Below are 24,841 nucleotides of genomic sequence, written 5' to 3'. Positions count from 1 at the left end.
CAAAATTGTATTTAATTACAATTGTATTTGAAATACCCACGTTTTAGTATTTAAATACACACGTCAAATACGTTACCCAATTTGTAATTAAATACAAATGCAAAACACACAAAGTATTTGAAATACGTATTTCAAATACTTGTATTTGAAATATTGCCCATTCCTGAACTGAACATAATAGTTTTGAAATGTACCTTCGGTTAAAAAATAAACACGGACAATAAAAGCAAAACTTCAAGTAAAAAAACAAAACACACACACACACACAAAAAACGCGCCTGCATAACGGCGGCGTTTTGGCTGCCAACGGATTTCGTCTGCGTGTCGTGTCGTCTGCTTTCTTTCGCTGGTCGGCTGCAACTTCGGACGCTGCTCCCGCCGCCATCTATCAATACGAACGCCAAACACACCCCGCTACTGAACCCTTGTCGTCTGCGTCGCTGCCCGCCGTAGAACCTGGCGAGTTTGTTGGCCTTATTTTTTACAGAAAGAGAACTACGCGTTGTAATTTTACAAGAAAATACCGACCTGTGAAATACACCTTTGACGAAAAGCTTAAATTGCTACGTGCAAGCGTCGATTTTTACAGTCCATTTTAGATCGAGCCTGATGACTTGGACCGCCCTATATGACACCCCCCGACAACATTTCGACGTTCAGTCTATTAACGTCGAACTGACGATACCAACTTTCACAAGCAGCTTGATAGCTGTGTGATATAACTTAATAAATAGCTAATGTACATCGGGTTCAGATGAAATTCGAACAGTGACGAAACTTCGAGCCCACTGCCAGTGCAGCTTCTAAGCTTGGGTTGTGCTTGGAGAGGCTCAAGCACGTCGGAGTAGGACGAACAACCTCGCAGCGCCATACTCCGATGTGGTTGAACCTCGCCAAGCACAACCCAAGCTTGGATGCTGCACTGGCAGTGGGCTCGAAGTTACGACACTGTTCGCCTTTCATTTGAACCCACTGGTACGTATCAAATACTGTATAAAAAATCACCGAGGTTTTGCAGCAGAAGCTACAAAACCTTGAGTATTTTTTATATAGTATCAAATGTGTACATTAGCTATTTTAAAAAAGTCGTAGCACTCGACTATCAAACCACTCGTGAAAGTTGGTATCGTCGATTCGACATAAGTGGACTCAACGTCGAATTGTTTTTGGGGTGTTCATTGGACAAAGGCTGTAAGTACTACACCCCTTATTTCTGAGAGTGTACATCTTAACTCACAAAGGAATCTTAATGTTTTTCATTGTTCTCCTGATATGCTGTCTACAGTAATTATTTGTAACGTAATAGCCGATCATCATACTTAGGGCACGTGGTATGCTTAAGTTATTATAACTGCGTCAATTGTAATCTCGCAAGGAGTTTGTTTATTTCGATTACTAGCACCATAAAGCGGAAAATACTTCCGGCGCATGCTGAAGGTGTCTATCATTTGTGATGGTTCGCGTTGAAGGGTCCACTCTTGAGACGCTCACTTTTTCGTGACCGTTTGGGTTCTGCCATATATATCCTCTTGAATTAAATAGATACATTTTTAATTAGGCATTAAATATACATAGTTTAAATTATCTTATGTGGAAATAGTTTACACTATAGTACTATCTTTACTTATAGGCTTATAATGTTTGACCGTTCAGTAACCTTCCTAATCGATACACTTCTTCTAGGTGACAAATTTTGCCGTCTTTGCGTTCGGAATCAATGATCAGAGTTTCTGGCTGTTTTAATTTAAAGCCCTTCCTCGTACACACGTTCAAATGCTGCTTGAATTATTAAACATATGTCCCGCCTTATATAATAATTGTTAATGTGGCCAATAAACACAAAATAACATAAAAGGCTGTATATTAACTTTAAAACCATTACAGAAGACTTATAATATTTTTACAAGTTCTGATATGTTTATTGCGCAAATTACGGAAGTTGTTTCACTTTTCAGTAGGGCTAGGGGTAAAAACAAACAAACAAACAGAAGCAGCGGGAATAATGCCATGTTTCATCAGTAGCGATACTTTCTCGACGGTAACCTTTACAGCCGAGAAGATAATGGGAAAGGCGGTTCTTATTGGTGGTTCGTCATCGGAGCCATACCAGTGTCCACGTTTTTGCTGGTGACGATCCCCATTGCAGTATTCCTCCGAAGTTTTGTCGGTAAGCAGCACTTGCGGTAGCCAAAAAATGTGAGCTTTTACGTGCTCACCATGCGTACTTCCTCCTCGCAGGCTTTGACAGAGTACGTCTATGTGAGACGAGGGCCTGCAGAGAAGCGGGTAAGTAGCATTTATTCTCCCCCCTCCCCCCGATAAATGAGTAAATAAAAAAAAAGATCGCGTTTTTTTTCTTCTTTTTATTATAGGCAATACCGTGACTGAATGACCTATCGGTGATATCCAGCCTATTGAAGTTGAGCAGTTTTGTAGTTCCCAAAACTTACCGTCACTAAAAATTGTTCAATAAACGCAGCCGAAAACATAAAGTGTAAAACAGATGCGAGGGAGGGAGTAATGAAGGGCCAATATAGTGTCTAAACCAGAGACCACATATCGTAATAGTTACCGTTTTCTTTATGTAAACGACAGTTATTTGTAACCGTCTTCCCTACACGAAATCAGACATGGAGACTCCCTAAATTACGCCCACCGCTGATAGATATCGGGAGCTCATAGTTCGAAATCCAAAGAAATATAAGTTACATAAGTTATTAACTTGCGGTCGCGCACGTTACATATTTGTCCGTGCCTTGTTTTGCTTATCCTCACACCTGGTTGCTATACGAGGTGGCGCAGAAACGCGGTGGAATGCTCAGTGAACAATTATAGACTTGTAGCAAGTGACGAGGTTGTGGTGGTCTCTAACACCGGTTCGTCTTCTTTGACTCCAGGAAAGTTTTACGAGTCCATGATTGACAAGGGACGCGTAGATCCGTGTGAAGATTTCTACAGTCACGTGTGTGAGAAATGGAACCGAAACGCCCGAATCCCGCCCTTCTCGCGCAAGTACTCATTCGACGACTGGATCGTTTCTGACATCGAAAAAACTATCTATACCGAAGTGGAAGGTGTGTATATTGGTGACCATGGATATAATAACAACCTACGTTGCTGCATATTAAAAAGCTAAATATATAAAAAAAGCTTCTTTAGCCGAGAAAAAGCTTGCTGCGAGAACGAGGTATTCATCAGCAAACAAACGGGTTTCTCAGCGTTTGATACAGGTTAGAGCAATCACTATAAATTAAATTACTGCATTGAAAAAATGTGCTCAACTGCCATCATGACAGACGTGGCGATTCACTATCTTTTTCTAATTGGTGTGATATTTTTTTCTGTAATGTATACAGGTTTGGTTTTTCAATGCAAAACTGGGATCGTCCCTGTTTTAAGTGGCAGAAGTTGAGTCTTGACCTTCCATGACACATAGTAGTGTGTATTATTTTATGTCAAAAGTACTGTGCCAATAAATACAAAAAAAATATATTCCAGCATTAATAAAAAAATTAAGTCCTGAATACTTATATGAAAGTAGTAGAACCCGAAATTACTGATCATCTACCTTTTGATTTTCCGTATAAGCTAGTTTGTGTTTTATTTTTGAGTTGCACTCTTTTATAACTCGAATGGGACGCAATCAATAACGCATGAACGTTTTAAATTTTCGATAAACATTTTTATTTAACTGCAACAATCCTGTTGCGAAATTGAATCAGGAAACCTCGGCTTAGTGGAGCTAACCTTACTCAATGTTAGCGCACCTCCTTTGTAGGCCACATATCAAATCGCAAAAAAGCAGACGTATGTTCAGTCATATTTCAAATATAAAAAACGACAGGTTAAATAGGCGCAAGTAAAACAAGCATACGACTATCACAATGTTGCTAACTGAAAGTTTATTTTAGCTTCCATCACAGAGCAAGGACAGATCATGAATCAAATGACCCATATACCGGTGCGCAAATTCGAAGCCATTTTTGCAGCTTGCCAAAACGCAGGTACGTACGCACAAAAATGTTTCCTTTTTAGTGAACTTATTTTGTAGCAAGACTAAAAACAACGCCATTATTGTTTGATAATATAATTGAGCATAAAGTTATAAAGTTGATGTAACTTTCATTTAATATGTGGTACCTTTTGGTCTAGGTTTTGGAACCTTCGATTAATGCCAGGCACTTAGCGTCATCACTTGTGGTACCTCCTTGCGCACAGGGGGCACGGCCAGCGATAGTTCGCGCTCATCTTAATTGTGGTTGGTTTATTTTGATTTAGGAGTTTTTAATGCGGAGACAGATACAATAACTTCTGCTGCTACTCAAGCTCATACTGCACTGTTTTCTTTGTTGTTCCGTCGTGATGTCGCCTGATATCATGACGTCACGATACATCGCGTGACGTCACGCGGCCTCACGTCACAGTGCTAAGTCGTCGTGGCAAACGCATATATTTTGGAGATACAAATTGTAAAGCCTAAGATTCAAATTTTTTTAAAAATACGACTTTTCAGAAAGAAATGGCAGTACCGAGGACATAAAAAAAGTCCCGTTGATTTTGGGCCTGGAACATTTCCCGTCCCTGGACCCCGAAGGCGACCCCAAGATCTCGGTGATCTCCGGAAGGCTGGCCAAGGACTTCGGCCTCTTTCCTCTTGTCAGTGTCGGGCTCCGAGTGGACCCGGAGGACTACTCCAAAGTCATCATTTATGTACGTTAAACCAACACACTTTGTATATTTAAAGGGCAACTGCAAAGAAAAAAGGTGTTTTTCTAAACAGCCTAATTGGGACAAGCATGTCACAAAACAAATATTCCGCGAAAAAAAAAATTTTTTTTAGCAGTATTTACGCCGCAGGACGTAATTTAGTCGAAGTCACAACCTCTCCACATTTGAAACTCCCGCTCTTTCGACGCGCGCGGAGTGGCTGGAATACGTCACTCCATGACGTAGAACACCAACTGTGTGGCGCGTGATTTAAAACGGACGAAATAGCCACAGACTAAAATCAGTCCCGCCCGATAAATATTGCTGTAAACAATTTTGTTTTTATTGGAAAAATTGTTTTGTGACATGCTTGTCCCAGTTAGGCTGTTTAAAAATACACTTTTTTTTTCTTTGCAGTTACCCTTTAAGACCACTGAAAGCTTATAGCCCTGCCACGTTTTACCCTTTGGAATCAGACAGTTACTTTGGCTTTGACCGAATACACGGTGGAAATGAAAGCCGGGGTGGAGGGAGAGTAATAATCAAGATTATCTAAATCGTGATCCAGATCATGATTTAAATGACACCTGTTTTATCACGCTAATGTTAACAAAATTTTTCCCGCAAAAAACAAAAACAAAAAAAAAATTGAAATTTTTTTTGTTTATTTACCGTTTGTTCATTATTGAATGTTTCTTATCTGCATTTATTTCGTATTTAAATAAAAAAGGTAATCAAGCAAGAAAGGTGTATAGTAGGCAAAAGACGAGCCAAATCAGAGCTTTTTTTGGAAAAATAAGAGTGTTGAGCTTTCTTTTTACCATCCACTGCGTTCGTAAGTTCTGCACTATCCCTTTAGAAGCAAACCAGAACGAGAAAAAACAAACAAAAAGGTGACCTTTTATTGCAAGCAAATAAAAAAAAAAAAAATATATTTTAAGATTTTTTTTTTGCGGCATCTCTTTAGCAGGGTGAGGGGAAGGTATAGAAAGGAGGATATGACCCTCCTCCTTATTGGTACCCTCCTCTCCCATTTAGCGGGCAATTTTTGCTAAATTTCTCGCTAAATCTAGCGGAAGAAGTTCCCCGCTAAATTTAGCGGTAACATTTTTCCGCTGACTCTAGCGGGGAATTCTTTCCGCTGAATTTAGCGGGGAAATATTTCCTCTAAATTTAGCGGTGAATTTTTTGTGCTAAATTTAGCGGGAAAATTTACCCATGATGAAACACGCGGTGACGTCACAAGTGACGTAATGAGTGACCCTCGTGACGTCCCACATGACGTCACGTGTGACGTCATTATAAGAATTGTCCCATAATGCAACGCGCAGTTGCGCCGACGCCGAAGCCGCTCAAGCCGGAAACGGACGCCCAAGATCTGCGCCCTAAAAATACCGTTTAAGAACAGGACATATCCCTGCTAACTTTGTTTCCACAACATGTTCTATATCGCGGAATTACGGAACATGTGCCGTAATTCCTTAGTACGGGACAGTGCTGCTTGCTGGTAGCTACGAGAAGCGTGCCATCGTGTTGAAGAACAGCACAACAAATCTGCTGGAAACAATGTCAGCACACTTTCAATTTTTTTACATGTGACTGCACACTCACCATTTTCTACAAGGTGCCTCCAATAAATGTTGTGTTTTTTTACGGCAAGAATAAACTATGCATTGTCGAATGCTCAGTTTGCACCCACATTTATCGCAAGCAGTCTGGATCAAATGACAAAGTTTCAGAGCGCGTTGTTATTCAGTTCAAACGTTAGGAGTGACTTCCGGAAATTTTTATGTAGGAAAATAGCTGCTTATGAATACACAAAGGTGAATGGTATGATCTTACAGGAACAGGCCCTACTTTCCTTCTGAAACATTTTGAAAAGCACTTATAAATCTCTAATTAGATGGCAAGTTCTATAACATTGGCATCTGGTCCGGTGTGCTAGCGCTACATTTGAGTAGAGACTGAGCGTTTGGCAATGCATAGTTTATATTTTGCTGTGAAAAAACACTGCAAATGTTCCTTAGGGGACACGCCGTATAATTGGACTGGTTTTGTAAGTCCAGGTCTTCAAGACGTACCATTTCGTGAAGGTATTCGCAGGCTTCTGTTGTGTCACACATACATGCGCATATACCTGGTGAAGACAAATTTCCTCATGGTGTGGATGCCACATTTTTTGTGCGAGGAACTTCGGTGGTTGCCTGCAATATGAGCACAGACCAAAGGGAAAATATACGTCTAAGTTCATAAAAATTCACAGAAAGGTGAAATATACATTTCTGGTTCCTGATGGTATTGAACCATTGCAGTGAACACATTGTGAAGAAAAAACAATTTTTTCTCTCATAATTCTTAAAAGTAGTACCAGTTGATTAGGTAGAAGTTTTTGTTATAAACTTTCAACTTGCCTTGGAAAATAAACTTAGAAAGAATGTTGTAATGAATGAAAAAACAAAATCTTTTGGCTCAATACTAAAATCTTCATATGGGGATCAGTAGTGTTAATAAAAAAGGACTAGATAAATTAAAAGGACCTAACCTATAGTCTGTTGCAGGTTAAAAAGCTCGTCCCAAGAAACTCTTTGGTAACCATGACTAGAGGTTTTCTTTTTTCAGTTGCCTTCTCACCAGCGTTTGCTCGGCTCAGTTAGAAAGGGCGGAGGGCTTTGATGGGAAAGCCTATATTGGGTTTTTTTTAATGCAACAAAGTATAGTGCTGAACTTGTTGCTAATGTAATGGACCGTCTCGAGATGGCGTCAAATAACCAGCGCTGAGATTGCGCGGTCGTCGTTTAATATTTTGCCCCTTTTTTGTCGCATTCCCTTCACACAAATAAACAAGATGGCAGCTTTACAGCTGTGTGTTCGTTTCTTTGCTCGCTCTAATCCACTCAATCCGCGTCCCCAGAAATATGGTCACCCTGCTTACTCAACAAAAACCAACAAGTTAGGGTGGATGGACGAAGTATCAACCATTATTTCGGAAGAGCGGAAGAGCGATCGCCTTTAATTAGTGATGAAGAGGTGCCACCACGCTGAAAAGAAACTGTCAAGCAACACCGTCTTCGCTACGTAGTGCCGATGTCTGAAGAAGCAAGACAGGCGTGGGTGTAGTGAAGCTGTCAGGACGAAGTGACTTACGAACGGTGTGTGCCTGTCGAGGAAGTGAAAAGTGGCGTGTTTTTCGTCAGGCGGACACCAACTTCGCTGCGGACTCCATGTTGGTGAGTTGAGAAGATTTCTAGACCCACTTAGCGTGGGTACGGCAAAGTTGTCGTAGGACGTGACTGACGAACGGTGCATGAGTAGTCTTGGGCTTTCCATTTGAAGGACGGATCGTCATAAGTACGAAACCTGAGATTTTTGGATAGAAGTGACAGACATCGTATCAATGCACGCCAGTGGCAAAAGTATCGGGAAGAAGTGACTGACACGCCAGTGACGAGTTTGACGGGATAGAAGTGTCTGACAAGATCGTTCCTATGTGTGGTAATGGCGAATTTGTCGGGAAAGAAGTGACTGACAGATTGTATTTGTGCGCGCCAGTTGAGAAGCAGCTCCGAGAAGCGAAGAGGCTGCGAAGTGCGTTTGCGTTCTCCCTCCGGTCGAAGGTCACCGAACATGTCGGCGCTAGAGAAGTTAAGACTGCCGAAGTCGTCGTCGGACAACTACCATACATGGTAAATAAGGGCAAGAGCTGCGCTCGTGCAAAAGGAAACTGGGAAACGATCGACTTTGGCTACTCCGAAGAAAAAATAAGCGAGCGAGGAAACAAGACGGACAGCAGGGACGCACCCTCCTCTTCCTTATCGTCGAGGACCTGGATTACATCAAGTCCTGCGGAACTGGGAAAGAAGCCTGGAGCACGCTACAGAAAATGCACTCGGGCTGGAGATTTCTTGAGGGTCTTCGGCTATTCGATTTAACTACTTGGAGGAGACAATCTGGTTTACAAGGATATTCGAAACATTAGAACAGACCTTGCGCTTCTTGGTTTATTTGGCGCTCGCCTAGAGAATCGGGGGTGAAATGTGTTGTCAACGTTTCAAGCAGCGAAGTTAAGGTGGGCTTTGTTCATAATTTGTATGAACCGGAAACTCGCTGAGACGTCAAAGACTGGAGCACATCCTGGTGGCGTTTGAACAGAAAGTGGTCTATACACCAACTCGGCTTTCTGACGTCCCGAAATTGCGGTGGTGCTACTGTATGCACTGCACATGCGCAGACGCGTCGTCTCTCGAATCTAGTTTCTGTGTACGCACATTGCTCAGACGCGGTGTGGGCAAACGCGGGATTGTTTATAAACCGTGGGCGCGTTAAGTCCGTGCTCCGGAGCGCGCGAGTTCGGCGCTCCTTTCACTAAACGGACAGGAGTGTCACCGGAGATTGACACTCGAGTGCGCTCTTCGTGCACCAAGTATTTCTCGGAGCGCGACTGACTTCTTCGCACTCCGTGACGTCACGTCCACAAACAAGATGACTGCGCTGTTGTCGAGACAATCGAGACGAAAGGCGTGGCCGGACTGATGCCCCTGTTCAGTTGATTAGTGCTTAATCCAGCAGGTAAAAAGGGTATGATTTGAAAGCCAAGACAGCAATTAGCGTTCCTGAAAAGGTTTGTTCGTGCATCACGCCTGAAAACAAAGTCATCTCTCAAACGGTAGAGTGCCGATTGCACAGCGACAGAAAGGTTGTTGTTATGAGGAGACATTCGAACCGCTGCCCCTTTTATAATGCTTAGCCCAGCGAATCAAGATACTTAGATTGGACACCTGAAACATCAGTCAGTGTCGAGGAAAAGGTTTGCTCACACGTTTTGCCTGAAAACTAACTGATCTATGGAATGAGCGTGCCGATAGCTCGGCGACAAAAAGTTTTCGTGATGAAAAGATAGTCAGACCGCGGCCTTTTTTAGAATGCTTAGCCGAGCCGCAGCGAATAAAAATACTTCGATTGGAAAGACAAAACAGCAGTTAGTATTGTGGGAAAGGTTTGTTCATGCATCTTGCCTGAAAACAAATTAATCTATAAAATGGTAGCGTGCCCACAGCACAACGACAGAAACGTTGAGATGTGAATCAGACCGCCGTCCTTTTTAGAATGCTTAGCCTAATGAATCAAGATACTTTGATTGGAAAGCGGAAAGATATGACTTAGCGTTGCGGAAAAGGTTTGTTCATGCATCTGGCCTAAAAACGAATTGACGTTCTATCTCTTGAACGACGGTGTGCCTTACCAGCGCAGCTTCCGTCTCGCGCTGCAAGACAGAACCATGAAATATCTAACAAGTTTGAGGGTTTCCTGCATTGGCAAGCAGGAACAAAATTGTTGTCTTTAATTTCAATCTGAGCAGAACTCATAGCCAATAAATAGATAGGCCAAGGTAACTTTGCACATATGTACTCGAAGTGAGTCTTCAAACATTTCAGGAATATTAAAACGTTTGTAGAAACTCAATAACGTCGTCATCTCTTTTACGTTCCACTTTGCCGGTCCACACGGGCCTAATTAATTTATCTTCGAAATAATTTCGACTTCTCCCACCCGTATTCAGGAGATGCCGGGTTCGTCATAACCGTGCGGTCGGAAGGAGCTCCCGTGGCTCTTCGATAGTTTCGGTGTGTCGCGCTCCTAAACGCCATGTGCCGTTTAGTTGCTGCACTCAGGCTATGAAACTCGGAGCGCCGGAGTAGGAGAAAAGGAGCGCGGATTTAACGCGCCCAGTGTGTTGGTCGATAGCTACTTTGGGCAAAACATGGTCGTGACGTCGCAGACACAAAGCATAAGAGAACGTCACCTCTGAGCAAGCTCAAAATATATTTCCGACTCAAGCTCGAACGCATAGACTCAAAATGCGATGTCACGAGGCATTATTCGCGCTCGATTGGGTCAGTTGACAGTAACAGACACATATAATCACAAAGCATGCCGTGATCTAGCGCTTCCAGGGAATCTTCATTGGTCCCATTGGCGCGTAGCATTGGCACTAGGATTTAAAGGGCAACTCCGGTCAATATTTTCAAATTTGGGATTAATACTGTTTTCATCTCGGTCAGTGCCTCTGAAATACATAGTATATTTCTTATCGATATTGTGTGTAGTGTAGTTTTGCAAATATCATAACTCAAAGTTTGGTTTCGAGCATCTACGGCCGAACCGAAACTGTCTGTCAGGGAGGGGTGACATCACTGATCATCAGCTGTAGTCTAAAACGGAGTATTGGGAACTGGTGTGACATTAAGGGTAAAGTATGAAGGAAACAGTAGGCAGAGCACCGTATGTCAAGAGGAAGACGAGGCAATAAAATACGTGGTATTGAAGTGCACGGCTAAAATCTGAGCTACACGGTGCCCTTAGCAGTCGTTACAATAAACTTGAATCGATCGAAATAAGAAACACTAGGTGGTGGGTCCGGTGCCATCTCGGATCTAAACCGAACCTAGCATCTAGTGCTCTTTATTTCGGATATACAGCGAGTTCCCGAGAAATGAGAACCGTGTTATTCGGCACGGGTAAATAAACTATATATTTATTTGGTTTTTTGTGCTTGAAAACGACCGAAGTTTTTAAATAATGCACTTAAGTACAAAATGTACTACTCAGCATAGCAAAAAAGTTCAAACTTTGTGAGAATGTGACGCTAGCGGTTGGGATAGAACGCCAAAGTTTGAGAACATGACGCTACCCGGATCAAAAGATAATTGAAAAAAAAAAAAGTCTAAATGATCCGAAGTTTACCGAGCCTAATATCGTCAAAACAGAATTCGACATTGTGGATGCTTTATATCAGTGGAAAACATTTGTAAGCAAGAAAGATGATATTTTTTTTTTCTTGCTGACAAGTTTTTTTTTTTTTCACTGAAATAGATGCTACAAGCGCTCACAATGTCATTCCTCGTTTTGACAAAATAAAACTTGAATGGACGTCGGCTCATTGAAAAAGAAAAATTAGTTTTTCTCAATTATCTTTTGATCTAGGTAACGTCATATGTTGTCAACTTTCGCGTTCTATCCAAACCGCTAGCGTCATATTCTCACGGAGTTTCAGCCTTCTGCGATGCTTAGTTCATTTATTCGGGCCAAAAAACAAGGTTTTCTTTTCTCGTGATCTGCCCGTATATTTCGGACATACATAGGCGACTTCATTTTAACCGAGAAACATTTCCCGTGAACAAAAACCTTGTAAAGATGTTTATGAAAGGGTTGTCGGCAGCGTTTAGCTATGCAGTTCATTTCAAGAAAAGAATCATAATAACATTTTAACGTTTTTTTTTTTTTTTTGCAGCTGGAGGAGCCTGAAACGACTGCACTACCCAAATTCATCCTGTCCACAACGGAGTCTTCGAACTGGCTTCGACAAAGCGTCTGCGATGCCATGCTCACGGTGTACGGTATCGTTCCCACAAACGACCAGTGGGACACGCTTTGCGACAACATTCAAGCGTTTGACATTGACCTCATCAAAGTGGGTACAGAGATGTTGGCCACCTGTGGACAGTATAGACTTTTTCCAGAAGTTCATCAAGCAACACTGGCGGCCGACATATTTTGAGCATGTCACGATTCGATCCGATTTCACGCCGAACGCTGACACAACAGTCGTGTCCAGTGCATGCTCAAAGCCAACGTTACTAAAACACTCAGTTGGGAAACTCCCATAGAGACAGCTTTCAAAAAGTGGCCCCAAACTGTCTCCGAGCACAGAGCTAATGACGAACACAATGCCACCACTTCTCCCGCAGCGGCCACTCGAGGAACTGCACGTGACTTCTATTTTGGCTTTAAGAACAGATACAGCGAAAGAGGTTACAGGGGTGCCACCCGCGTCTCCCCGGCGGACGCGCCGCGTTGAGCTATCGAAGTTAAAATGCCCCTAGGGCGGGACGTGCTACCTGAAAGGCCCGCTGAGGCATGTTATATAAAAACAATATTAATTGTGCCGCAAAACGCTGCAAACTAAAGATTTTAAAAACATAACGCGCCCCTCTTTTGGTACTAAACTCCTATAAATTTCATACAAAAAGAGTCTTCGTTTGTTTTTACGCAAAAACAGGCTTTCAAAAAGCTCAAGGTGACCACAGTACAGACAAATGATAAAGAGTGGCGCTGTTGTCGTATTTAGCTCGGTCTCGGTGGACGCCAGCGGCCCAGGTTTCGACGGCGAGTTTCCCAACTGAGTGTTTTAGTAACGTTGCTCAAAGCGCATGCCCAGAATATGACGGCCTATAATAATTGACGCAGCAGCTACTAGAAGGCGCGAACATTTGAAAAGGTTTTATCAGGAGATAAAAAACATTGCTTAGAGATATTGAAGCTTTCGAGAATATTGTAACAGTTTCCTGTGTTTGAGTGAAGGCGAGCGTCCAATATTCGAACATAAAATGTGACAAAGAGAGGGAGCTATTAATAATCAATACCTAATAAAAAATTAAATAATTAATTTGTCAGTCGGTTCAAAATATGATACGCTTGATTAACACACATTTAATTTAAAAGCTGATTTTTACGTTGACAATTTTTTATGACATGCGTTCTCGCGCGAATATTACAAAATAAATGATGTCAAATCCTAACCGGTCCTTACCGGAAACTCATCTCAGTTTACTATTACAAGTGGAGAGTAAGGCCTAACAAAAAATAACACGTCTTCTTCACTTATCCTCTGAAAGCAGGCCGGCTACCAGTGTGTCAAATTCTGTTAATCCTGAAGAACACCTTTGTCCCTAAAACGTGTTGTTTGTTAGTACTTTGAGAGAAATATCACAAGCGCCAATCCACCCTGTACCGTAGGACAATGCTCTCTGGCAATGAAGCAAAATCTATGGATACCCGAGCGCTCGCGCACCTTAAGCGCCTCTCAAAGTTGCGCACACACGGTCTTCACTTATGAAATACCATAAAGAGTTGTCCGGATTATAGTCTTGTCGTGCAGTGTGCTTTAGTGTTGACAGGAAACAACACTCATGTATTACCAAACGTTTTAAACGATGAACTCCCGCAAATTATTTTACACAATTACGATGTGGATATAACTACGAGTATACCAAATATTTGATTTGCTCCAGAGGCTTCGTTATGCAGAAGGACACCGTCCAGGAGATTACTTCGAAAAGAAAGTTTTAAAACTGAAGGAACTGGACAACTCCTTTTATGTAAGTTTCCCCATGATATGGCTCCCAGCCGTCGTACTAATGGGCGCCTTCACCCTGTGATGTTCTAGTGGAACTGGATGACCTATTTGAAAACTATTTTCGAAGGAACATCAATTACCATCGGGCCACAGACTAAGGTCCTTGTGGGAAACGTGAAGTACGTTGCCGGAATGGCACGTTTTCTGCAAAAACAGTCCAAGTAAGTGGTAGGAGAGTATCATCTAATGCTTCCTTTTTGATTAAACGTGATGGAACGAAAGGGGGGGGGGGGGGGGCGCCACGAATTAGCACAACACGAAAGCGCCAGCAGAGCGCGCGACAGGAGAGCGCCGCGACACGAGAACGCACGACAGCAGAGCTGCAATGCGCACGACAGAAGAGCGCAGCGACGCGAGAGCGCGTGTCATTACAGCGCGCGACACGAGAGCACTGAACAACAACTGCAGTCACTAAGGTGTCTTTCCTCGTAGCAGAACTTTCAAGTATCCAATCCCCTTTTGTAGTAGCTGGGCCCGTTTGCTCGAAGCCGGTTAATTTTATCCGCGGTAAAAAGTTAACCGTATTTTGCTACTAGAGGGAATTTTAAGTCACGTGACCCGTGGAGTAAGGGCGACAGGGAAACATGGCGGTGCCCCTGCGAGCGACTGTTGCTCGCTTTGGATCGACTACGTCGTAGTATCTGCAATATCGGGCGCGCCAGTCAGCAATGAATGGTGCAGAAGGCTTTCGCTTTGCCTTACCTCACTTAAATCACAAAGCATAAGCAATGATCTTGCCGCATTTTTTAGTTAGTCTTTTGATTTCGGCCATTACTAAGCCTAAATGAAGGCGGTAATTGCCCGCACGGCAACGTCTTTGGAATACTATATAGTGGATTGCCTTGACTCAATCGGTCCGGTATTGATAGCACGCAGAAGTAGACAGCGTCCCAATAGGCGTTTTGATAAATTTCTCAAGCACCAAGGGCATGCTACGAATGTAGTTACACGCGCTGCACGAGCTGGCGTCTGCAGTAGTAACTGTTCTTGTGCAAAGGCCTAAAACAAATTTTACCTTGCACGCGCGTTGATCAAAGCCCTATTATGATTATTTATTTAGAATCTTTTATACGGGGAAGGCCAGCGCGCGCCGTGCTGCACTTTCAGCATTCTCCTCGATGCTTATGTAACTTAGAAATAGGTCTATTTTTACTAGAGCCGAATTACACGGTTTTCAATTTATGATGGTGTTACATACATGTTCTAACATGCTGGCCAAACATGCTGCCGGTGTACCGCCCGCCCTTTCACTGCCCACTCCTTCCTCATCGTTTGTAGGACTTCTCCGTCCTCTTTCGAACTTGAAAGCCAATTTTGACGAAGCTGTTTTTACTTCAGACAGCCAAGCATTTATTTTACAAACAAAGGTTAATTTAAGGGGAACATTTCGGCAGACGTTTGCCTGGTTGAGTTAAACGTGATAAATAAACAGCTAACGCCAACCAATCCCTAAAAGAAGTTAGGGTCAAAACGTTTCGGTGCCGGCTCGGCACCTTCTTCAGGGGGACTATTTAAAAGAGAAGCAGCTTCTTTCTGTTGTTCTGCGGTGAATGTACAAGAGTATCTTCGTTTTTTACGGAGGTTAATTTTCAAACCAGGTGCGGTATTTTCGTTTTCTTCGGAGTTGGTTATTTACAAACGAGGATCAGCATCAGCATCTTCGTTTTTCTGTTTCTTTGGTGTTTCTTCTAAGTCTCGTAGTCCACTGACGTATGCCGAGGGCAAGGTACCGGTGGATCGGTTGTTTCCTGGTGTGTTGTGTATCTGCTACAACTCAATAAAGAGCCGCTGGCGCCAGTTAGTTTCTACATCCAGGATTGGGGTGTTTTTAAAGCCGATGTGGTGGTCATTGTCGTCGCAATATTCCGCAACAGCGACGCTCTCGGACAAATTTGCGTACGTAATTTTTATGTTGACGGACTCTTTCCATGAGGTTTTTCGTTTCGCCGACGTATGAACCTGAACACTCAGCACAGGGATTTTGGTACATAGCGCCTTGTGCTTTTTCTCTTGGTGGACGCTCTAACAAGGTATTAGGCGCCCGGGTGTAGAAATAGGTTTGCGAGCCACCTGAATACCTTCTTTGGATCTATCCTAATCAAACATCAGTCAAGCTGGGAAGCTTACGTGACTGTGAACTACTTCTAAAAGCACACAGCAGAAGCGCAGTCGTTGTGCATTTGTTCTCTGAAATCGTTTGCCTGCTTTTACTAATACAAGCCCAGCGTAAAAACGTTTCTGTTCAATAGAGTTTCTAATGTCAAGAGAGTGCCTTGTGTTATGTTGCAGTGAAAAACATTACACGTTGAAGTTGTAGATTTTTTACCAAGATTGTTACACCAGCTCTGGTGTGAACCAATACGTTGAGAGTCGAATCGCGATTTCGTAAAAACTAACGCATCGTTTTTGTCTGCCTGAGTTCTTATTTATAATTCTAAAAATACTGCGGCTGTCCAGTGGGAACCATAACAGGAATGTCGTACAATGTTAAAATATTAAACGAATGGCATGCACACACGAGCGATCTTAGTAAATATACAGAAAAAGGAGCATGTACGCAGAAGTGATCTTAATAAAAATGTCGTTAATAGCATCCGTAAAATTTTCAATCAGAGGAAGGATTGCTACTTTATCATCTAGGGAATTTTATTCCTGTATTTCCCATTACAATTACATTTCCATTACAATGGCGCCTTGGGGAGGAAGACGCCATAGCCAAGTTTTATTATTTTTTCTAGTAGAGACATTGTGAAAATTATCACATGGCAGCATAAATCGCCTCGTGATTTCCATCGCAGTTTGTTTTCTCGCACCCACCAAGTCCGCGAAAACAAACACCACCTACGTTATTTACGTCGTAATAAGTTACTTAAAACTGTATTCTCAGTGACACATAGATGGTGACGGCCAACCTTGCCATGCGCTAGTTAAGTCCCAAGTAACCAAAGTCGAGTGTGACCGAAACTACCACGAACATCAGGGACGTCATCTACAACTACCTGGGATATCGGGTGCTGCTGCGTCTTGGCCTGCTGTACCGGACTCACGAGAACCACGTGAAGACACTCTACTACCGCTACCATTTGGGCTACAAGACGGAGCCCGAGCGCTGGCGGCTGTGCCTGCGCTACGCCGAGAGGAGCATGCCCATGGCCGCATCCTGGATCTACCACATGTGGATTAAGAAGAAGTTTGGCCTCAAGGGGGACAAGGTAAGACCCTCGCTTCTCTTGTAAGTTATACAATAACGGGTTTTGTTTAATGCCAGCAAGGGAATGTGTGTCCCAGTGTGTTAATGCAGCGCAACTCAGAGCACCTGGAGCGAAAACTCGCGCTGAAGAACCTAGTGAACCTGGTATCAATCCCCACCCACTCTCGTTTCGATCTGGATAGGCATTGTACTATTATTGCGTCATTGTTGTGTCCATCATTATTGCGTGATGCACATTAGAAACCCCAAGCTAGCAGGGGTACTGCACTGGCTATATCTCTCCTTTATAGCGGACACATGAGACGCCCACTGGGGTTGACTAACGTTCCGCCAACTAAACAAGCACAAAACATATTTAAATTTCGGCTACGCAGTCTTTTAGATAAATCTAGAGCAACTGAATTGGCAACGCCTCAAGGTAGCAACATGTAAGCCATCTTGTTGCTTGAATTTATTATTGTTATCTGGAGCTTGGTCTGAAATCACAAGATACGCTTTTCTGTCATCGGGCGTATCAGAACCATCCGTGACAGAGCAAAACGATATCTTCTCGGCTTCCTGACACCACATGAAAGCTGATGAAGTCGCACTCTTTAATTGTAACTGTTTAAAGTTTCTCCCGCCCTGTTGCGCTTCCCGAATGGCGGCGCCAGAAATATATTCTGAAGGAATAGAGTGATACTTAATCTGACAAGGAGATGTAATGAAGAACAGTTTCCTACCGACTTAGCGCCCTCTACAAGATATGCACACAACGTCAAAATACATTCTTTATTCATCCTACATTTCAGCTCTGGATTAAATTCTTCAATGTCTACCGAAAGTTGTACGAGAGCATCGACTACTCTTACGCCTACAGCTACTTGACGACAGCTGACGCACGCGTGGAGGCGTATCGAAAGGTATGGGACATCTGGTTTAGAAACATAAGCAGAATTTACTGCCTCAGGGCTCGTCCACACATTTGCTACTGCTTACGACCGAGTACGCTACAACCTCTTGTGATCTCTTACGACCATTAAGCAGAGCGGCGCCCTCCATCGGGCAGCCGTGTAACAGTGGCGCTTTTCGTATACTGTCGAGACTGGTTAAAACGAAGTCGATGGGAATCTGAAATTACTTCGCGATACCCACTTGTTTGTTATATCTGGGCTTCATAGAAGTAGCACACACGAAGAAAAAATGAAAAAAAAAAAAGCTAACTGGGGCCGTCATGCGCACATCTTTATCGTACCTGCAGAAAGGAGTCGAGGCTTCTCTGCACGCGCGCTATGCTTGATCGGAACCGCTTTTTGCGAACTGCGAGAAGCTCCGATCGAAAGAAGATCCTGCGAGCTACATATGGACCGCGTTCAGAGCCCTACTGACAGCTGCAACGGTCTTCGCGGAGGACGCCGGCGGTAGACAGCATTCTTTACGTTCATGCGCAGTTCGTCAAAATTGGCGGCACGCTGATGACGGCACGCGTTTGTTTTAAGGATATTGGTTTGTTTTTCCCCGACGAGATGCCGGCAGTGCCGAATTTTGCCATCGTTGAGTGGTGATGAGTCGCCGAATTGGTACTTGTGCGAAGCTAGACTTTCGCGCAGAGAGCGACCACACCGACTAGCGACACCGACACAGAACACGAAGCAAACAAAGCGCGCTGCGCACCGAGTTCGCGCTCATGTTCGTGTTTCGTTGGTTTAGAGAGCAGAGATTTTAAAAAAAGGGGGCAGCTCCTCGATTTGGGTCACGTGGTTTTTTGGGCCAAGTTTGCAAAACGAGCTGAAGCCTGCAAGAAGTCAAAAGCGTTCACCCGTCTGCAAACGTATCCTCCTGTCCACCCGGTTTTTTCGCCACGTTGGCCACAAGGCAAACAAATGGAGGCGCACTTGAGCCCGTCTGCCCAGGAGGCGTCCGCTATTAAAGTGGAGTTGCTCCCTCTCTCAAATCTAAGTTCTTTACGTCGCCTCCGTCAATACGTCATAGTTACGTTGCCGCGAGTACTCTCAACGCTCCTATCGGCACGTCACAACGGCTACTCCGTGTGCGATGAGGAAAAGTCGGTTCCCAGATAAGGAGCGGGGAGCAGACGACGATGCAGAGGCTGCCGCCGGCGGCCTTGGCAGCAGGTCTGCGGCTCGATCTGTGCGTCTCCTCGGTTATGGCAGAAAAGTGCGGCGGTCTTGGACTCGGCAAACTTTCAGAATTTGCTTATTTTTTAAAATTATCAGAAAATGTCTCTTCGCTATATCCGCGGGAGCTGCTCAATTTCCTTCGCTAAACATAGAGAAAAACACATTAAAAAGTGCGAACGGGAATAGGAAATCGTGGTCGCTTCGTTGTATAGCTGCTATTTTCGTATAACCGACTTGGCTATGAACGGTCGCGGCAGTATTTCCTATTTTTTAGATCATGATTATATTACTGTTGGCTTGGAAATCTTCTCAAATTGTTAAAAAAAACTACCACTCCTAACATATAGTCGGCTGTGTCCCACGTCAGATCGTGCAATAATGATCGGGGTCATACTTTTTATATTTATGTAATAACATATACGTTAAAGCGTGTTCTTGGGAGCAGCGTCCAGCTAAATGCCAACGCCGTAGCCACGTTTCTTTCGGAGACTTAAAATTTCGAAGCTCGAGGTGTAGAGATTGCCAAATTTTCGGAATTGTACTTTGCACAGCCGCTAATTTCACACCGAAGCATGCACGTAGTAGTAATTCTATCGACTTCTCTTATGAAAGGTTAACGACGTGTACACATAATACTTAAAATTACAATAAAAACTTCTGTGCGAAACAATTTACGAAACACGTCAAATAAACACGTTTTAGGGACACATTTTACAAACTATTTAACAAGAAGTACTTCATATAAAAACGACTCAAAATATGTCAAAATAATAGACTTTACGAACATACAAAATACTATGCTCAGCCACCATTATTGTTGTTCTGTTTATGATGCAGAAACGCAGCTTATTTTTCTAAATGTCGAGAAATTGCACATCAATATTTCGAAGAAACTTCACTCTTCTTAACCGTTTACACACTAAAGAAAGGGTGTACTTTTACAACCTTTTATCCCACATAATGCACCCCAAAACTTCAGTTCGATGTTCAGCGCAGTGACGGCTCCAACGCTTTCAAGGGGCATGATAACGGTGTAAAATATACCTTATTAAACAGCTAAAGTGCGTATCAAAGGCTAGAAGAGAAAAACAACAACGAGAATAGTAACACTGAGGTTTTGCAATAGAGCCAAGAAAACTCCGATAATTTGTTTGTAGTCAGTAACACGCACAATAGCTATTTTAATAAGTTGTACCACTCAAATCAAATCAAATCAACGTTTATTTAACATCACCAAGTACAAAGTACTAAACAAATGATGTAGGGAGCTCTGACAAAAAGCCGCAAGGGTGCGGCTTGACTGACGTTCATTCGACGTCAGTACGCTGCACGTCGAAATGAAGTTTTTAGGCGTCTTATATGGGACAAGGGGTGTAAGAGTATACCCTCGTTTTTCTGAGAGCGCGGTCACTTGAACTAACCTGTGATGGCAAAACATTCAGTAACATATGTCCTCCTTAAAAGCAGAACGACAACAAACCTTCACTTTATTTGATCTAGCTTGTATTCATTATAGGGGCTTGGCCGCACAATGCCGGCTCCAAGGAGACATTTTTTACAACCCACAAAGACTGGGAAGTGGTGCTGCTCTATCGTAGGGTGTAGAACGTCTTACTGTGCCTAGATGAGTTTGTTTAATATTTGTGTTTTCTTAAAATTGCTGTCAGAATAGAGGGTTGAATGTAACAGTGATGTTTACAGAAGTTGGGCCATTCCCTGTACCTTTTTTTGTTCATTGCAGCTAAAAGATGTAAGAGTTCAGCTATTCTTCATCAACGCAACCATGACCGACCCTCTTCTCAACCTCTATGGTGGTCAGGTAATATTGCTAGGAAAAATCAGGTCGGATAATAATGCTCTCGGCTGTAAATGACGGTCGTCTGTGACGTTCCTTCCAGGAAACTAAGATAAACATCAACACTCCGGTTCCAGGGATATATGAGATGACCAAGCACTACTGGAACAAATACTTCATGATTCCTAAAAACGGTCACGAGTTGGACATTGCGTGAGTGTCTGAAGGCTCAGCTGATGAGTTAGTGAGGTCGGGAAGGGTGTCGAAACAACTCTATACTCCCTTTATTCGTATGGCCGAGCGCTACTAACGTTGCGAGCAGAGAGGGGAATTCAAGCTTCTCAGGAAGCGCTAGGTCACGGCGCGTTTGGTGTTTCTCTTCGTGTGTTAGCGCCATCTGGGGCATTAATCTACACGGCGGGACCGAGCGGGATTGGAGAACCGGGACATCGACGCCTGCTGCGATCGGCCAACTCCGCACCTCTGAACAATTGCAGCAGGCGGCGATGTTTCGGTATCTTGGTCCTGCTTGGTACCACCGTGTTAGGACCCCCAATATAATCAGGCTCGTAAGTTTTGTCTTGTTACTTGTGCTTGTGTGAGAACTAGCTTTTAATTCCGATCGAAACAAGATACTCCGCCGCCGCCATTGAGCATGAATCGTATCGTTATCGGGTATCGTTATAGGGGGTATGGGATATATCGGAACGATATACTAGAACCCTGCTTTGTTTCACTTTAAAGGACCGGTGCAACGATATCTAATTGGAATGTTTTTCACTTTAAACGAGCTTACTGGCACTAGTGGGACTCAAGGATATCGCACGCAACGCCACTGAACAAGCAACTCCTTTGTTGTGCTGTAATTTCGAGGACAAAACCGAGTGTTTTCATTCAATCTCTCCTTCGCAAAACCTGATGACGTAGCTGGGCGGTAGCGGTACCGCCCAGTGACGATATTTGAATGCGGCTCATAGATTGGACCCGAGCATGGCGTGGACATTCGATTTGGGCTCGTGATAATCGATAGCTCGAGAAGCATTCGGGCAGTGTCCTATGTCCAATCGCTGCAATGACGACAACAGCCGAACCATAACAATGTCTGGAACTCAGCGCGTGTCTTGTGCCTTGCCAACCCCAGCGCATGGCTATGATCAACATTGGCGGCATACAATCGGCTCCAGATTACGTGGCCGCTTGTTCTGGCTGTGAGTTGAGGGGGTGAACTCTGCTCGTTTTTGTTTACTTTTTTCTGCGACTTCGACTGCGTGTGGTGAAAAACGAACGGGTATTTCACAGGTCATTAACGTCAGGGATGCGTTCTAAGCGGTATTGGCGCAAAATACAAAAATCGTTGCATCGCCCCTTTAATGGGATACTACAACGAAATGTCGGTGCTTATTTCTTGGTCTGTACGTGTTCAAGGGAGCGGTATCACATCGGACACCCCTATCTCTTCTTAGCAAAAATACGAAAAGACATTTTAAAACGAATTAAACGATTAGAAAATGACACCTGGTGGACGTCACTAAAGCCTCGTGTGTAACGTCCGTCTAGGAACATTGACAGGTAGTGACGATGCCTGTCTCGCACTACAGCCTCGCTGGTGCCCCGTGCGTGCAAGCTTGTGTAGCCTTCGCGTGAACGTAGCTTTGGAAAGCTTGTCATTGCACGCACTTACCTGCGCGAGAAGAGACATGGTAACGGCAAGATGCCCTGCTTGCAATCGTCTTGTCGACGTCAGCCTCGCCGCTGCTTTGCTCGTTCCGAGACAGGCTGCGTCACGCTTGTGCCGGATGTCACGTGCTCTCCGCTGGCTGCTCTCGGAGCGCTCGCGAGAGTTGGCCGTTTATAACCAAAAATGCAGCCATCAGACTCAAAACAGAAACGTGCGTTTGTCATTTTTGAATATTGTGGATCATATTCAAGCCTACTTCTGAAAATTTAGGGTATAATTCAAATTTCTTTGATGAACCCTTTGAAGTCCAGAAGCAGGACTCTACGAGCTGATAGAACCAATCAGACAGCATCGAAAGCGCACCATCACGGCGTTCGGCATGTTCCTGACGTAATCTATTGTCGCTGAACCAATCACAAACAAAATAGGCCCAGTAACTTTTTTGACGCTGTTTGATTAGCTCGTAGCGTGATCGGCGTCTGGAATTAAGCTGAAAGGATCCTTATGGTGATCATAATGTGATGCGTCGTGTCATCTGTGTTATCATTTCACAAAAAACAAGTACCGTATTTTCCGGGCTATCGTCCGTACCCGGCGTATAGTCCACAGGGGCCAATTTAGGCCCCCAAAAAAGTGTTTGATTAGATACTCTGAATCCATAGTCCGCAGGACTTGCATAGTCCGCACCAGGTGCTTAGTCGACACGAAAATCTTCTCATACACAGCACACCTTGAAAAATGCCTGCTTTCTTAGCTCACAAAGAAGCTTGTATCACACATAAACCATCAATAACATAATCTTACATTCACGAAATCTACCACGGCTCGCCATAATGGACGATTCTGAAAAACAAAATTCCTGTGTAGTCCGCATGCGTAGAGGGTCCGCACAGCCTAAAATTTCCACTTTTAAACATGTGTAGTCCGTGGACTATAGCCCGGAATATACGGTATTTGATGAAAATAAAGTGTTAAATTTTACCTTACAAATTAGATTAGCGAAGAGAACTAAATTTACGTTGAAACGTAACTCAGGCCGCAGGTGACGCCTCAAAGATTTTAAGTGAAAGACATAACCACGGGGCTTGAATTTTTTACCTAGGATATCCGAGGTCGAAATAAAACCTCGACAATATAAAGGCAGTCTAGTTTTTGGAAAGCTTATCAGTAGCGCTAGGCATATTTTTTTTCTTTTATAAGTAAGCTTGTACCAGAACATTTCAAAATATTTGATAACATGATCTTATCATTGCTGGCAGTTCTTGTTTTAAATTTCAGTTACATTGTTCCAACTGCGTGCCATCGAAACAAAAACAAAATATACCCGGTTTCCTCTTTTAGATACACTGGCTCCATCTTCGACATTTACAGCACCTATCACTACGATTTAAACTCTTTGTGTGAGTAAAGCTGCTTATTCATATAATGATTTCCAACATTTCTTTAATGCACTATACGTCTCAATTGGTGACGAACTATAAGACTTGTGCCTGAAGGGTTACAAAATAAAACCACTTTGAATGAAACTTGAATGAAGCATGATATCTGCGTAAAATACGTGCCGCATAGCTTCAAAACATAGCCTAATAATAACTCATGATTTTGCAGACATTTCTCACGGTTCCTTCCACGGACCCATGTACGCTAGAGACAAGAACTTGTAAGTTACCCTGCCCTATTCTTCGTCAACTTATGTCTACCTTGCTCTTCTGTGCATTTCTTCTTTGCTTCACACATTGTGTTATTAGTTTCTTTAGTTTCTTTCAAAATAATATTTACATGATATGAAACGCGGCGAAAACTACACGTAAAATATTGAACGTGTTTTTTTAAAATTTGCTACCCGCAGGGTACTGGATCTCGTAAAAAGTGGATATCGAATTGGGCGCAATTTGCTGAAAGCCATTGACGAAAGAGGTAATAATCTTATATTATCCTCATGTTTTTTTTATGTAATTAGCAAAAAATAAAGTAAAACATGACTGTGTCGCTGCACCTTAAAAGCGGGAATGTTGGAACAGGTATCTAAAAATGCGGCAGATCGATTGTAAATGGAAACGTGCCATTATCTATGCAGCACATATAATCGAAACACTATGGACGCGAGAAAATGCATGCCACGGAAAATGCATGGTTT

General features: G+C 43.3%; 1 protein-coding gene across 1 annotated transcript in view; it reads left to right on the top strand.

Annotated features, from left to right (window-relative positions):
• The window catches only part of LOC121835734 (neprilysin-1-like), a 33,294-nt gene extending 8,561 nt beyond the window's left edge, over window positions 1–24,733 (top strand). Inside the window, exons 3-18 of the mRNA XM_042290189.1 lie at window positions 2,052–2,167; window positions 2,239–2,286; window positions 2,898–3,074; window positions 3,912–4,004; window positions 4,514–4,710; window positions 11,996–12,175; window positions 13,776–13,862; window positions 13,931–14,061; window positions 16,881–17,112; window positions 17,903–18,013; window positions 20,973–21,050; window positions 21,130–21,239; window positions 24,046–24,104; window positions 24,313–24,364; window positions 24,554–24,621; window positions 24,726–24,733. Of these exons, the coding sequence (XP_042146123.1) occupies window positions 2,052–2,167; window positions 2,239–2,286; window positions 2,898–3,074; window positions 3,912–4,004; window positions 4,514–4,710; window positions 11,996–12,175; window positions 13,776–13,862; window positions 13,931–14,061; window positions 16,881–17,112; window positions 17,903–18,013; window positions 20,973–21,050; window positions 21,130–21,239; window positions 24,046–24,104; window positions 24,313–24,364; window positions 24,554–24,621; window positions 24,726–24,733 (1,747 nt within the window). The remainder of the gene's footprint in view (window positions 1–2,051; window positions 2,168–2,238; window positions 2,287–2,897; window positions 3,075–3,911; window positions 4,005–4,513; window positions 4,711–11,995; window positions 12,176–13,775; window positions 13,863–13,930; window positions 14,062–16,880; window positions 17,113–17,902; window positions 18,014–20,972; window positions 21,051–21,129; window positions 21,240–24,045; window positions 24,105–24,312; window positions 24,365–24,553; window positions 24,622–24,725) is intronic.
• Window positions 24,734–24,841: the final 108 nt, after the last annotated feature.

The sequence above is a fragment of the Ixodes scapularis genome, unplaced genomic scaffold (assembly GCF_016920785.2).
Source record: "Ixodes scapularis isolate PalLabHiFi unplaced genomic scaffold, ASM1692078v2 PGA_scaffold1__304_contigs__length_218370807, whole genome shotgun sequence".
NCBI lineage: Eukaryota > Metazoa > Arthropoda > Arachnida > Ixodida > Ixodidae > Ixodes > Ixodes scapularis.
The sequence above is the reverse complement of the archived record's forward strand: the minus strand, read 5'-3'. Positions and strand labels throughout refer to the sequence as shown.